This window comes from Pseudopipra pipra, chromosome 6 (genome assembly GCF_036250125.1).
Source record: "Pseudopipra pipra isolate bDixPip1 chromosome 6, bDixPip1.hap1, whole genome shotgun sequence".
Classification (NCBI taxonomy): domain Eukaryota; kingdom Metazoa; phylum Chordata; class Aves; order Passeriformes; family Pipridae; genus Pseudopipra; species Pseudopipra pipra.
Window position 1 is genome coordinate 34,938,051 of NC_087554.1, and position 16,474 is coordinate 34,954,524.

At 39.7% G+C, this 16,474-nt stretch overlaps 1 protein-coding gene across 1 annotated transcript in view; it reads left to right on the plus strand.

Moving 5' to 3' along the window:
• DPH6 (diphthamine biosynthesis 6) overlaps positions 1-16,474 on the plus strand; it is a 198,113-nt gene extending 181,639 nt beyond the window's left edge. Inside the window, exon 15 of the mRNA XM_064658507.1 lies at positions 16,151-16,474. Coding sequence (XP_064514577.1) covers positions 16,151-16,266 — 116 coding nt within the window. The 3' untranslated portion in view covers positions 16,267-16,474. The remainder of the gene's footprint in view (positions 1-16,150) is intronic.

Sequence of the window (16,474 nt, forward strand, 5' to 3'; positions counted from 1 at the left end):
TTTCTTTATTTAATATATTGCACGGAAGAGACTTATCTTGCAAGTTTTATAAGCTTGCAATAAAAATATAACAACTGTTGTATTAAATTATTTAAGTTGTAAACCATTGTAAAAAGCAGAAAAAGTTATATCGATGTAGAGACAGAAAAAATTATTATGATGGAGTATAAAATATATTTTTCTGATTACTACAGAATTTTTGTCCAGTGTAGCATATTGTAAATCCTTGGCTGGCCTTAAGAATGAAACTGCATGTAGATTTTTGTAAAGAATTGTGGCAAGTGGTTTAAGAAAAATGAAGCTAAAATCAGGTATATAATTTAAAAACAAATCAGCAAAAATGTGACAGCAAAAGAAAAATATCTAAGAGGTCAAAAGAGAGTATAGTGGCAAAGTGAAGGATCAATGAATTTAAAACTTCCAGATTTCCCCTGAGGGAAAGCTAGAATTCTGGAGGAAATGGATAACCAAATTTGTATTTTAAGCAACTAGATTATTATTTTATTCTTTTGTGCTATGCCTTACTAAAGAGATGTGCCAATAACTCTGAATCTGGCTGTATTGATGTTAGTAGCATTTGAAAGTGCTAGATTTACCAAAATTGGTTGGTAAATTACAAACAGGAACATTTTCAGGAGGACACAAATATATTTAGCTGAAGTTCTATACATGATAAGATCTATTTAATTTTCCTTTCTTCTGCTTCTTTGCTCTTGGTAAGTCAAAAATGAAATTGATTAAATGATGATTAATCATCATCATCATTATCCTTTAGCATTGTCATTTCACCTTTTTATCTTACCAGATTCTTTAGGACTCTTAATGACCCCAAGTGTTCTTGTGGTAAGTTGTAGATGAGTTTCCTTTGCCCTGCAAAGTGATTTGGCAGAAATTCAGATCATATTTTGTTGCCTTCCTTTCTACCAACATGTGCTTTCTGCAAAAAAGAAAAAGAGGTGATGGCCTCATTCTAATGAATCATCCAAGCAGTGGTGTAATTGAAAAACTACCTTGCAAGAGAAGCCTTTTTAAAAGAAATGCCAACTCATTCAGCTACTGTAGAGTAGAAAATGCTGGTAAGACCACTCTAGTGGTGATGTTCCAGGTATGATTTCCCTGGCAAGTTAATGCCCATGGCATAAAGTATGAGCGTTGACCAAAGAGAGAGCTGTTTGGGCCTCTTAGCTTTACTTTAAAACTGACATCTCATCTTGAACAATTTATTTCCCTCTAGCTGTACTGCAATATTGTTAAAACCAGATTTCATACTGCACTTCACATCTTTAAAACAGAAGGAGGCACAAGGATAAATTACATTTCACTGTGCCTTATAGGCTGAGCCTCTGTTTGTGGAAAAGATAAAGGTCACCCTTCCATCACTCGCACTTCATGTTTCTTAAAAGTGGTTAAAGCATCACATACGTTTTTCTTCTGAGCATTTTCAATTTCATTAATCCAGTATCTCTTTGAGCTAAAATACTTCTTGATGGAAATGTGGCTCAAGGCTCCAGAAACAGAAATTCCTGTCAAAAGAACCAGTGTTCCAGCAGAGGAGCTGTCAGTGCTGCTGACTGACTGGTCACCTGTGGGTTCAGGCTCACCTGAAGGGTCTGGGAGCTGGGGGAACCTGGAACCCCTAAGCAACAGCTCAGATCTGGGCAGCTCTTCCATTTACTGCTGGCTGATGCTGTGTACTTTACCTGTCACACAAAATGCAAGAGTTAAGGAAAGCAATGCAGTTTATATAATCCCAAAAGGCGTTTTCCAAAAGTGTTTTTTTTAAAAAAAAAACACGTGTTTAGGACCATGTATTTTGGTGATGAAACATTCTTCTTTTTTAAAATATATATCTATGTGTGTGATAACTTAACTTTATTGCAGACATTTGTGATACACTGTGGTATAAAATATATAGCAGTGTTTAATAAGAAATCATAATACAATTAGATGTATTATGATTGTATCTGCCCTGTGACACATATAATAGACTATTTTGTCATAAAGTCCACAGGTAACTTTCAGATAACCTGTAAACAACTCCACCTGTTGATGGTGGAAGAAGAGCAGAGGCCTCCAAGCACTGAAATTGTTTAACAACAGAGCAGGATACTGGAACAGATACTGGAACATGTACTGCACTGCTCTTCTGGGACTGTGATTTTAACTTCCAGAGATCCAAAAGCAGTCCAAGCAAAAGGATGATTGAGTTCTTTGCCCCTGTACTGTTGTTTGGAAGTGTCCCCACTTTGGTGTGCTTTCAAGAGAAGAGTCAGAATTTGGGGTCAGTTGTTGGCTTGTCTAGAAATTTTAACAAATCATGTAATTCTTGCACAATTTGCTATGGCTCAGTTTCCTACCTCTCCTGTGTTCCTTTTCAGCTCTCAGGTTTTTTGTGTTGATGGTAAACTTTTGGTGGTAGACTTGGTGATGGTGTTTATAAATTATCACAGAATGAAACAGGTTGGAAAAGGTTGGAAACAGGTTGGAAAAGACCTCGAGTCCAACCCATGACCCAACACCACCCTGTCAACTAGACGATGGCACTAAGTGCCACATCCAATCTCTTATATACCTCCAGGGATGGTGACTTCACCACCTCCCTGGGCAGCCCATTCCAATGTCTGATCACTCTCTCTGTAAAGAATGTCTTTCTAATGACTAACCTAAACCTCCCCTGGCAGACCTTAAGACTGTGCCCTCTTGTCCTACTGCTGGTTGTCTGGGAGAAGAGACCGACACCCTCCTCACTCCAGTCTCCTTTCAGGTAGTTGTAGAGAGTGATGAGGTCTCCCCTGAGCCTCCTCTTCTCCAGGCTAAACAGCCCCAGCTCCCTCAGCCTCTCCTCATAGGACCTGTGCTCCAGCCCCTTCACCAGCCTCGTTGCCCTTCTTTGGACACACTCCAGCATCTCAACATCCTTCCTAAACTGAGGGGCCCGGAACTGAACACACGACTCAAGGTGTGGCATAACTAGTTCTGAGTACAGGGGAAGAATCACTTCCCTGGTCCTGCTGGCCACACTATTCCTGATCCAGGCCAGGATGCCATTGGCCTTCTTGGCCACCTGGGCACACTGCTGGCTCATGTTCAGCTTCCTGTTGATTAGAACCCCCAGGTCCCTTTCTGCCTGGTCACTGTCCAGCCACTCTGTCCCCAGCCTGTAGTGCTGCAGGGGGTTGTTGTGGCCAAAGTGCAGGACCCGGCACTTGGTCTTGTTAAACATCATACCATTGCATTCAGCCCATTTATCCAACCTGTCCAAGCTGCAGAGCCCTCCTACCCTCCAGCAGATTGACACTGCCCCCCCCCACTTGGTGTCATCTGCAAATTTGCTAATGGTACACTCAATCCCCTCATCCAGATCATCAATAAAGATATTTAACAGGACTGGGTCCAACACTGATCCCTGGGGGACACCACTGGATGCAGCACCATTCCCCACCACTCTCTGGGCCCAGCCCTCCAGCCAGTTCCTAACCCAGCACAGAGTGCCCCTGTCCAAGCCATGGGCTGCCAGCTTTTTCAGGATAATGCTATGGGATATGGTGTCAAAGGCTTTGCTGAAGTCCAGGTAGACACATCCACAGTCTTCCCCTCATCCACCAGGTGGGTCACCTGCTCATAAAAGGAGATCAGATTGGTAAGGCAGGACCTGCTATTAATTATTAATTAGGCTATTAACAACTTCAAGTTAGAGCAAAAATTACTTGCATCTCAGATCACTATGTGGCCAAGTTTCAGACCCTTTTTATTTTTCATTTTTCTGTTGGTTGACACAGCCGAATGACTCTCCCAGCCTCCTGTTCCCAATTTTGTAACAAGCTAGGAGCTCAGATTACACAGGAAGCACTAGCAGTGCTTTTGGTCCTTGACTGTGGAGAGTAAGAGGGTACTGATATCTTGGGTCATTGCCATACAGGATAAAAATCCAATTAATATAAATCTGCCAGATGAAGGCAAGGTAGTAGTGTGGCTGTCAAGAGCCACAGACTTCTGAGTGGTTGACCGGCAACCTCTGGCAGCAGAATTTCTCCATTAAAACAGAAGTTGGGTTTTGTTACACCTCTAAATACTGGTCTACCCTTTCTTTTAGCCTGCTCTGGCTAATTTTGCATAAGTTGTCAGTTGCAGCAGTAAAGAAATTTTAATCATTTGTTGACTTGGGACAAAAGGCAGTGAATGCCATGACCACTCTTTGTACATATTCCAGGCAGCTTTGATTAAACTGTGCTGTGAAGCCAGACCTGGATCAATATGAGTGATCTTCATCAACCTAATAATGTATTTAACATGTTTGGTACACTTGTATCTGTTTCTGTTACAATACACTGCTTACATTAGTGCAGGAGATTGATTTAAAACTTCAGAGTTCTTTACAAGGATAACCATTAGAAATAACCTCATTACTTTGCAGGATACTATATATAAATATGTAATCTACTGTGCAAGCTCCTCAGCAGGTATAAATTAACACAGCTACAATCTACAGCTGTTGAGAATCTGGCCTAGAAACTGAAAACAATTATTCCGTCAGTATTATTTTAAATAATCGCAACTTAACTTGACATAAAGCAAGGACCATATGATCTTCTGTGTACCCAGTCTAAAGATGCTTACCACAACATCTTTTAGAAAGCTTTTGTATTATTTGTAGACTAAATTCTCCTACCAGCAGATGCATGTGGTGTCCTCTAGTTACATCTCTTCATGGTCAGGCCTTTTGGATGATGCACTGTGTCCAATGACATATTTCTTAAACCTATTGGTTTTGGAGGCTATTTAGCAGACTTGAATAAACGAACAAATGTGGAAGCTACACCAAACATATCATTTGGGGATGTCAAAGCACTTAACAAACATTGTTATAACCAAGTCCATGTGTAACCACTGAAGGACATATTTGCTTCAGTATGTCTCATGACAGCTTCTTAAAAAATATACTTAAGTGAATTTAACACTTGTGAAAGGTGCCAGATTGACAGGCCCTAGAGATAAAAGTTCTTGAATTACCAGCAGGCACAGCTGAGCTTCCCACACACACTGCCCCACCAGTGTCCCCAACCCTACCTGGAGGGCACAGCAACCAACTGTCCTACAGCTTGCAAATCTGCGCCATCTCGTGCTCTTGGACTATGGGCCAAGAGTCAGTAGCTGTAATGTGACCTAAGGGTAAAAAAGCAAGTTCCATAATTACTGCACAGGTGCTGTTGCAGTTGATCATTTTCACACCAAATTTTCAATTAATCTGGAAAAAAAATAAAGAAAGTACATGTTTATCTGATTCAGAGTGTGTGAGCCCCTAGCAAATCCTGTGGTTCTGTCTGCCCACATAGGCACATTCAGGTGACTGAGCGAACAAGTGCATACACATACTGTGAAGTGCATTCTTAGATGCCTTTTGAAAAATGGGTCCTTACTGTTTTCCATGTTTGTAATAATCTTTCTCCATTTATAACTCATCCCTGCTTGGTGTCATTACAGCCCATCTTCCCCAGAGACTCTGGACACAGCTGGAGTACAAATTCAGTAACCATCCACCCCATAATGAGATTGGAACGTTAACAGCATTGAAAGATAGCACACAGGGAAAAGAGCCTTATGATCTTTGCGCTCTATCATGGTTTTAGAAAAAGCACAAGTTCTTCCCTGAGTGATTGCACTTGGAAAGTTCAGTCCTCTGTTCCCTTTGAAATTATATTTAGACTTCACTGTGAGTACTGGAAGGGCATGCTTAAGTGTTTCCTTATTTAGTGCAGAAGGTTAATGACATCTTAAACAAAAGTGCACATTTATAACCTTGTATAGGCCAATTCTCAATCTGTATCTAGGACATGGCTAAAAACAGAACACTGGAAAACACAAAGTGATGAGTTTTCATGTTCTGCTATTTTCTAAGCTGTAGCCATCAGCTTGGACGAATTATTCTGGAAGCTAAATCCTAATTCTTTCTACTGAGAAACATCTATAACTAATATGCAGGGGAGCTCAGCAATATTTGTTTATCTTTTAAAGAGTCACATTTATTTCTGCAACTTGCCATTGATGTGCATGATAACATACCTAACTTGACTGGTACTGTGTGCACTTTGGAGGTAACTTCTGTATATCCAGAGAGAGTTAGATGGCATATAATTGTTTTAGGGATGGCATTTGGGATTGAAATTGTAATTGGTATAAATATCAGTATATTTGATGATTATCATTGCCTTACTTGCTTGCCTCCTCATCATTTCTGGTGCATCTGTCACACTGTACAACTTTAGGAAGACTCCATACCAGCCTAAGTTCATATTATACCTAAGATGAAGTTTAGGTTTCAAAATTTGAGAGGAAGTTCAAGAGAGAATGTATACTTGGAAGAGGATGTTTTAAGATGGTAGTGTCCATGAACTCTGCTTGAATATGTTGCTTCATCCAGCCTCAGTTCTTTTGTGCAGGCTGTCTACTAAAAAAAAAAAGACCATTTTAGGTCATCTTCTTTTTCACAGATTTGGTCTTTTTAGTACTGGTTTCATGTTTTATACACCTTAGTTTCAAATACTCAGTGTAGCTGAGTAAGGTTTTCTTTTGGGCTGGGTTTTTTTTGGTCTGCTCATATTTGTGTAGTACCGCAATGGCATTTTCTTTTCATTCATTTTATTCCACAGTTCCTAATCTATGTTCCTAATCTATTATGTTATAAATTCTGCTTCCATGTGCTACTTTTTACCTGCCAGTACTACTAATCTTTTTCATCAACCACTTTTTTAATATTTTTGAGCTAGTAAGTGGCCTATTGCTTGCAAAAAGACAAAAGGCTTCTCTTTTCTGCTAATAAGAGGAGAGGAGGGGAGTGCCAGCGACCTTCTCTTACAGAATGACAATACTCCCCTCCCACAAAAATGCAGAGAATAGAAATAGGTGTTTACCAGTTTTCCCAAGACGCACAGTATACTAGGGTACCACTGAAAACATTATTTAGAAGCAAAGGCTTCCTAAAGCTCACCTACCACCTTCTGAAGTTCTTTCTCAGTTCATTAGTTCAAAAAGTCTTTATAGATGTAAAGTATTGCTTTAATTTGGTTTAAAAAAGGAAAGAAATTAGAATTCCTTATTAGGGAATGATAGGAGAGAGGTTCTTTTCATGAGTGAGTTAAACAGAAGCCTTCAGAAGAATACAAAGGGGTTAGTTCATTCCCATCTTCATGTAAATTGAATTACAGGGTTTAGTAAGTGAAACGGATCATAAGATAAACCCCGCAGAGTCCAGAAAGCACTAATTAACGCCCACAGTGAGTAACTTTTCTGAAATTGGTCTTTAATCAAACTTTGCTCTGCAAACAAAACAAGTTATTGTGGCAGCTTGATAAAAGAGATGCATCACCAAGGCTGACAGGCCCACAATCAAACCAGCACTAAAAATAACTGTTTTGTCTACTAATTTTCTTTCAGATGCTAAAAAAAATGCATGAGCTACAGTCTAAAAAAACTTGCATAGTTACTCAGCCAAGTGACTCAGCTCTAGAAAAGTGAGGTTCCTGTAAATGTTAATGCCCTCACTGATTATGAGCCCTTTTTCCTTCCCACACCCTCCTGTTGAAACGGAGGAACAGCAGAGAGCATTGTGAGGCTGGGAGGGGAAGAGACAGCTTCTGGATTCCTTCAAAGTTGGTCATTTGATGCCAGCTGTCCCTCTCCTCTTGCAGTGGTGCAGTGGTGCAGAGTTCAAGCATCCTGACTGACTAACTAGTGTGGATTAAAATAAGCCAATCACTCATCTTTCTTTTATCTCCCATGAACAGTAAGGTCTATCTATGGCTGCTGTCTTTCGCAACTTCTACTTACTTAATCTGAGAGCAGGAGTTATCAGTAAGACATGCAGGGAAACACAGTTTTCCTCATTTCCTTTCATCTGCTCAGCTGTAGGAAGAGTTGCTAGAACTCCTGTGGGTACCCATCCAGCCTACAGCAACTTTTATTATGTTTTCACTGTAGCCTCCTTAAAAGCATTGCTAGAACTGTTTCTGTCCGGTCTGGGATAGATTCCAAAGGGACAAGAAGTCCACTGCATAAACAGGACTAACAGTAAAATATAACAGAGTACTAGTCTTCCCCTTATAGCAGATTTTTCTCTTAGCACAAAAAAGACATGGACCTGTTGAAGTAGGTCCAGAGGAGGGCCACAAAAAATGGTCAGAGGAGTGGGACACATCTCCTATGAGGAAAGGCTAAGATAGCTGGGGTTATTTAGCTTGGAGAAGGCTTTTTGGAGAGATTTTTTTGGCCTTTCAATATGTGCAGGGAGCTTATCAGAAAGATGGGACAGACTTTTTCATAGGACAAGGAGTAATGGTTTTAAACTGAAAGAGGGTAAATTCAGACTAGATATAAGGAAGAAGTCTTTTACAGTGAGGGTGGTGAGAGACTGGAAGACATTGCCTAGAGAGCTAGTAGATGCGCCATCGCTGGAAACTTTCAGGGTTAGATTGAACGGGCCTCTGAGCAGCCTGGTCTGGTTGAAGACACCCCTGCTCATTGAAGGGGGATGGACTAGAAGAGATTTAAAGGTCCCTTCTAACTCAAACTATTTTATGATTGTATGATTTCACTTAGTGAATGCTCTGTTGGGTGAAGTTTTACCCTATTTTGTATCTGTGCGTTCAACTCACAGTATTTTATGTCCAAAGTGACAGAGTCCTATCAGTCTGGATCCTAATAACCACATCCTTCACAGAAGAGGTTGCAATCATCTGAAATGGCTCTTCTGTTTTAGGGACAAGCTGAAAGAGGATGGCTAACATTAGCTTTAGTGCTTTCAGTACAGGCTGTATTTTCACCTGTTATGTGATCACTTGAAAAAGACATTTTCATTGTCACAACTAAAACTAGTTTAGTATGAGAAGAAAGAAGTCCACCAGTATAGATGGGTCCATAAATTGCAATACAAACTGAAATGTAATGTGATGAATTCTTGGAGACAGGTTTTTATGAAAGAATTGTTTGCAAATACAGACATGCAGATCTGAGTGGCAACTTTGGCATCTGACCAGGCATGTGTTCGTAGAGACTTGAGTTCCAAATGCAACTACAATTCCCTCTGTAATTTCTTTTTTTTTTTTTTTTCATTTTGGGGTATGTATACTTTACAAACAGGCCCAAAACAGTAAATTTGGGGTTTTTCTGAAGTCTAAAATATGCTAGTTACTTTTTAATTTTTTTGAACAAATGTTACTGTGTATTTACCATTCAGCAGGAAAGCTCATTCATCAGTTGTTCACATTGAAAGAAAGGAGACAAATCTAGATACAGCTTAAGAAATGTCCACCACATGGATTATGTTTTGAATGTAATGTAGAAAAGAACACAAGTTCTTTTATAGTCACATTTTCAAAGACTGGTTTAGGAAATCTCAGGTTTAAAGCCGTTTCACAGCCTTATCCAAACTCATACTGGTCATTTGTCTCATATATCATGGCTATAACAGACTTCCAATGCAATTCAAAGCAGCTGCTTAACTTGTATGCAGATAAATATCCCAGGCCAGAGTGACTGAAATGCATCATCAGTATTGCATGAAGGAGCTTATATCATCTCTATAGCTCTGCCTAATCTGGGCTGCAGAAAGGTTCCACAGAACTCCGTTGTTATCAACAAAAGTCAGTTACACCCTGACCATCATTAGAAGTAGGCAAATCATCACTATCTTATATTATAACTAAGTAGTCAAAGACAGCCTGCAACTCACTCAAAACCAGAAGGACCAAGGTAAAGCAGTGTAATAACCAGGATAAAGAATCAGAAGTGGGTGACTTCAAAGCAAATTCCAGTTCCATCCCCCTAAGTTTATTTATTGTTAATTTCCCTCTTTTTGTGCATATGAATGTTTCCCACTTGGCAAAAAAATCAAGACTGACTTCAAATTTTATAATTTTGGAATAAATTTATAAAAGCATTGAATAATGCATCTTTGACCTATTTTCCCTGCAACTGGTAGGCTCTCAACATTTTTTAAGTTGTAGCTGATATGTGGAAACACAAGTATTTACAACATGTTGCCTCCATTTTTCCTGTGGGCAGAGCAATTTTGAAAGCCTGGTCCCTTAATAGCACAATGACCAACATGAAATAATGTCATCAAGAACAGTAACAGAAAGCATAAGGTACCATATGACAAGCCAAGTATTTGACTGTGCAAAATGTCCACGTTATTGTCATTTAAAATCTTCACAGCCACATCAAAACAATCAGTGCAAAATCATATTTTGTAGACTTCCTTTTATAGTCCAACAGTATATTCCTGTTTACAGGGCTTGATTTTGTTTTGGACAGAAAGGCAATGAAGCAAGCAAATTGTACAGGTTTTGTTTCAAAATCTTATATTCCACTACATCATTTTATATTAAGAAAAATATGGGGAAAATCCTGAACTGTAAAAACAGACAATATTTTAAAGCACAGTTTCTTTCCTTGCTGTGGTTGTAACCACAGAGATAGTCAGCTGGATGTTTAAGAAAGGGGGGGCCTCCCATTCCTTGTGTTTCACTTTTTCATTGCATTGCCTGACCATTTAAGGCAGAGGCTTGTTCCAGACAGCTTTAATTAAACTATGCTGGGAAATTGTATATAGATCAATGGAAATGATCCATTACAAGCTAATCATGTATTTTACAGTGTTCAGTACAGTTCAATCACCTTCTAACATTTCTATGGCTTTACATTCATGTGGCAAAGCCCTGAATGTGTATATGTGTTTTTAATCCATCTCGTTAGTGACCATATGCTTTGGCTTCAAGGGAGACAAGAACTGTCTGCAATCTGCCAGGGATTTAGGGACATCAATAATTTGTGAATAGTCATGTTGGTACTGGTCGAAGGGTTAAGTGTTCTGCACACCAGGGGCAGATCTTTTGGGACTGGAACTCTTAGTCAAATGTTAGGAACCTGATCCCCTGTGATGCATCTTTTCAAAGTACATGCTGCATGTCAGATCTCCACAGCAGAAGCAGTGGCGCTTTTTTAGCTCAGGGATTTAAAAACCTTCTCTAAGCAATGTAACAATATCTTCTGGTTAAAAAGTGAACGAAAGATAGTAGTAATATGAAAGTGATTTTTTATATACTAGGCTAAATGTGATCTTCCTCTTTGTTACCATTTTCCTTTTCCATATGAGCTATTAGATTACTCCTCCCCTGCAGATATACAATGAAGCAAGAGTATGGCAGCAATAACAGGGGCCTGGTTTTGAAAACATATGTGCATTCTGTGGCCTCACCTGATACTGCCTAAATCCTACTAATGACAGCAACAATGTAAAAAACATCTTCCTAATCATTTGGAATGACCCTTTAGGAGCTCTCAGGACACTGTTCTTTCTTAGTGTGAAAGCACCTTTTAAAAACAATAGCTGACAGCCTTAGTTTGTACCATGTTATATGGAAGGGCTGCTAAGTCAGCATAAGAGACCATCAAACTGTTGATCTCAGTATCCTGTCTTTACAGAGAAATGGCAAAAATAGATGGTAATGCCAGAAGACTTAGAATTATTTTTGTTCATTTTAAGTTTTAGTTATGTCCATATCCCTCAGCTGTACCCAGGTCAAAACAAAAATGCATAGCAGTGCAGGAAGACACTTCGTATCTCCCTGAACTTCTGCGGATCCTTTGGGAGCAGGGGGATTCATCTTACAGGATGAAGCTCGCTTGCTTTCAGCAAATTTCATGTAGTTATAAACACAGAATCATAGAATGGTTTGGGTTGGAAGGGACCTTAAAGATCATCCACTTCCAAACCCCCTGCCAGGGACACCTTCCACTAGACCTGACTGCTCTGAGCTCCATCCAACCTGACCTTTAACACTTCCAGGGATGCGGCATCCACAGTTTCTCTGGGCAGCCTTTTCCAGTGCCTCACTACCCTCACATCAAAGAATTTCTTCCTAATATCTAATCTAAACCTACTCTTTATCAGTTTGAATCCATTCCCGCTTGTCCTGTCTTTACATGCTCTTGTGAAGTCCTTCTCCATCTTTCTTGTAGGCTTCTCTCAGGTACTGGAAGGCAGCAATTAGGTCACCCTGAAGTCTTCTCTTCTCCAGACTGAAAATCCCAATTTTCTCAGCCTTTCCTTGTACAAGACGTGCTCCATCTCTCTCATCATCTTGATGGCCTCCTCTGGACTCACTCCAGTAGATCAATGTCCTCCCTGTGCTGGGGATGCCAGAGTTGGATGCAGTACTCCAGCTGGGGTCTCACCAGAGCAGAGTAGAGGGGCAGAATCACCTTGACCTGCTGACCATGCTTCTTGTGATGCAGCTTGGGATACAACTGGTTTTGTGGGCTGCAAGTGCACATTGCTGGATAATGTCCAGCCTCTCATCCACCAGCATCCCCAAGTCCTGCTTGGCAGGGCTGCTCTCAATCTGTTCATGTCCAGCCTGTATTGATACTGGGGGTTGCCCTGACCGAGGTGCAGCACCTTGCCCTTGGTCTTATTAAACGTCATGAGATTCCCATGGACCCACCTTGAGCTTCTCCAGATCCCTCTGGATGGCATCCCATCCTTCAGGTGGTGTGATCAACCACACCACTCAGCTTGGTGTCATCTGCAAATTTGCTGAGGGTGTACTCGATCCCTCTGTCTATGTCATTAATGAAGATATTAAATAACGCTGGTCCCAACATAGACCCCTGAGGGACACCACTTGTCACTGATGTGACCATCCAACCAATTCCTTATCCATCCAACAGTCTACCCATCAAATCCATCTCTCTCCAATTTAGAAAGAAGAATGTTGTGGGGGACCATGTCAAAGGCTTTGCAGAAGTTCATATAAATGACATCTGTATCCCTTCCCTTGTCCACTGAGAGAGTCATTCTATCATAGAAGGCCACTTGGTTAGTCAGGTAGGACTTGCCCTTGGTGAAGCCATGCTGGCTGTCTCAAATCACCTCCATCTTCTCCATGTGCCTCAGAAGAGTTTCTAGACAGATGTGTTCCATGACCTTCCTAGGCACAGAGGTAAGGCTGACAGGTCATAGTTCCCAGGGTCCTCCTTTCTACCATTTCTAAAGATGGGTACAATGTTTCTGTTTTTCCAGTCACCTGGGACTTCACCTGTCTGCCAAGACTTTTCAAATATCATGGCATGTGGCTTGGCAACTACATCCACCACTTCCTTCAGGACACTGGGATGCAACTCATCACATCCCATAGACTTATGTATCTTCAGGCTCTTGACCTGCTCATGTCTGTTCTTCAAAGACAGCTCTTCACACTCAATACAACTCTCGATGTAGAGGGCAACCTCTCCCCCTCTCTTTCCTCTCCTGTCTTTTCTGAACAGCCTGTAGCCATTGATAGCTGCATTCCCATCATGGGATTCATCCCACCAAGTTTCAGGAATGGCAACAAGGACATAACTTTTCAGCAGCATGGTGTATTCCAACTCCTCCTGTTTGTTGTCCATGCTTTGTGCACTGGTGTAAAGGTACCTCAGCTGGGCTGTCAGCTATGGTACCTTCTCAGAGGAATGCCCCTTAATTCCTTTGAGATATTTCGTTGGTGTTTCCCTGTTGGCTTCTGTTGCCTCAGGAGTCCCTGGCTGGTCTCCATAAGACTGCAAGTGTGCTACTTGTAGTTAGCAAAATTAATGTGGAACGTCACAGGAAATGAAAACATGCACAATGCACACCACTTGTTTGCTGCCTGAGAATCAGCTGGTTTTCCTTTCACTTTAATAAACATTCTGTATCAGGGCAGATTAAATAACTCTAAAACTAATAGCAGTTATATATATAACACACTCACTGTAAACCTCTGTCCATTACTTGTTTTCACTTTTAACATCAGCCTTTATAACTACGGCGTGCAACTGAGCAAGCATTTCCATAAGTGATATAAAGGAAAGATGGTTTTGAAATCTTTGTATTTGAATAGTCATATACTTCAGAAAACACTCATGACCGAGGCTCTGCCTAAAAGCACAATTTGAATGAGTGAAAAAAGTATAGATAGTGTCTTTATTAGTGTCTCACCATTAAAAATATACAATTAGTATTGGAAGATTTGGAGTAACTTATTATAGCAGGTAAAATATATAGCTGTCAAATTTTTGGTTGTGTCAGCTATAATTACATAGGTTGCCACAGATTTACTAATTGTGCATTGTCTTCTGTGAGACCTTAGAGTACAATGTTACTGTTTTAGATGACTCAGTCTCTGCTTTTCAAGGGAAATTTACATGAGCAAACTTTTATCCATAATTTTTAAATGTATGCATGTCTAATTTAGACTGTTTTCATATCAAACTATTTGATTTGAAAGTACAGTAAAATATTTAGAGACATATGTCCCAGATTTTCATTCACATTTCATTTATACATGTAGGCACTGGCAATAGAAAAGGCAGTGGTCTTTAGGAAAGGTGGCTCTTTCTGACTGGCAACCAAGTCCACTAGGGAATGTTCAAATGTAAATATTTACAACTATTTTGGCCACCTCAAAAATCCAAAAGAATGGAGTTCTATTTTCAGATAGGCCCACTTTCAAATTCTCCCTTTGAAAAGAATATCTGGTCTTTTAAGCCTGTGAAAAAGATTAAAGACAAAAATTACATTTTCACAATTTTAATTGATGAAAAAAAGGAAATGTAATTTTAATAGGGTGGAATGCATGACTTTTTGAGGTGGCTTGCCTTTACCCCTTCCACTTAATGCCATTTGAGCTAGAATAGCCGTACAGTTTTCTGAAGTCAAATGCTAGTTGATGTTTAATTATTGGGTCACTGCTGAATATCTGTAATATAAAGACATAGTCCCTTTTTACACACCATATGAAGGAGTCCTTTGACCTTTGAAGTGACTGTTGACCTTTGGGTCATCCATGCCTATCTTCACCTCCAATGTCAGTGATGTTAATACAAAAGGAAGTCAGCAGAATTTCAGAAGACTGGTACTGTCTTAGCAGTATTTTGTTGGTAGCACTGCCATTATTACATTTTATGCTACTGCTGCCAGATAAAAAGAGAGAAGAGTTTTGGCTCCAGTGAATACAATTGCAAAATTCCTGTTTTATCCTGGATGAGGTAACACTTTGAACTGCCTATTCACAGTTTCACAGGCAGTGACACCAAAAAAAAAAAGCTCTGACAGTCTTCAAGTTCTGCCCTCTTTACACCCTCTCTAGCCAAGATTGCTTAGTGTTATAAAGAATTGCCATAATCACAGAAGCTGCTGACAGAAATAACTTATTGCAACAAAAACCCATGCAGGCCATACCTTATCATTAGGAAACTGTCTTTTGTAGGGTCGTTCAAAGGGTTTTCGGTAGTCTTCTTTAGGGTTCTGTGTGGCTTGATTTCTAGCATGTTCACTGAGGCTGCAGCATGACCAGAAACGTCTTGATACTGAGTTTAAATTTTCCATTCTTTAGTTTTCTTCCATATTCTAATTAGGTCTTCTCAATTATTAATTCAGTTCCCATAATGGACTTTTAAGTTTCTGAACTTCTGCCACACATACCAGTCCCTTTAGAGCTCCTTGTAGCCAGATTCTGTATTTTTAGCAGTTTGAATCTTACTGTAGTTCCAGATATGCAGTCATGTATGTTGCCATTTCTGGACTTCCTCCATTGTCTCTTTAACATGGGATGTTTCCATTGATTTGAAATCAAAATCATGTTCATAAAGTTTTTTAAAATGGCCCATTTTAACTTCTAGTAGATTGCTGCACTGCAGTGGGATTTGAGAGAAGAATTTCATTTACAGGCAACTATGTGCCGATCACCCAAATACCAAAAATGACAAAGAACTGAATTTCAACATCCCTTCAGCTATTTTTACTACCTGCACGTAGTTTCAGCTTGCTCTATTGGTAATCAACAAACCACTCGCTCACTCAAGGTTGAAACATGCATTTAACTATTTTGCTGAATTCTCACCTTAGGCAACATGTAAAATTAATCTCAAATTAGTCGACAAGGAGGTGGGAGATGATAATTGTTCCTTCTATATAAAGTGAAAATTTAAGGGTTGCATTTCACTTCCTTTTTTTTTTTTTAATTGCTACCCCACAATAATTTTAAAAAAATTATTTAGAAATCATTTGTAAGAGACAGGACACAATAGAAAATGAGACAAAGAGAATTCATTAATTGTTTCATTTCTATTTTAGGACTACAAGGATACCTTGAAAAATATCTGGAAGAGAAGGCCCCAGCTCTGATTTTAGTACCTGTGGTGGATTTACCTGGCAAGGAAGTTATTCATATGATATGCTGGCTAAGCTAGCAGTTCAAAAGAGATGAGCTGATGTCAAAACACACATACATTCCATCAGGAGAGAACAAAGAAAAGAGTTGATACTAACTGTGTTGGATACTTTCATGAAGCAATATTGTTTGATTTAAGTAAAGTCGTATTTAGCTTGTTAATGATGCCTCATTATATGTGACAGAGTCAGGTTTGTATGAAGAATAAAGGTTTCATTTAAAAATAA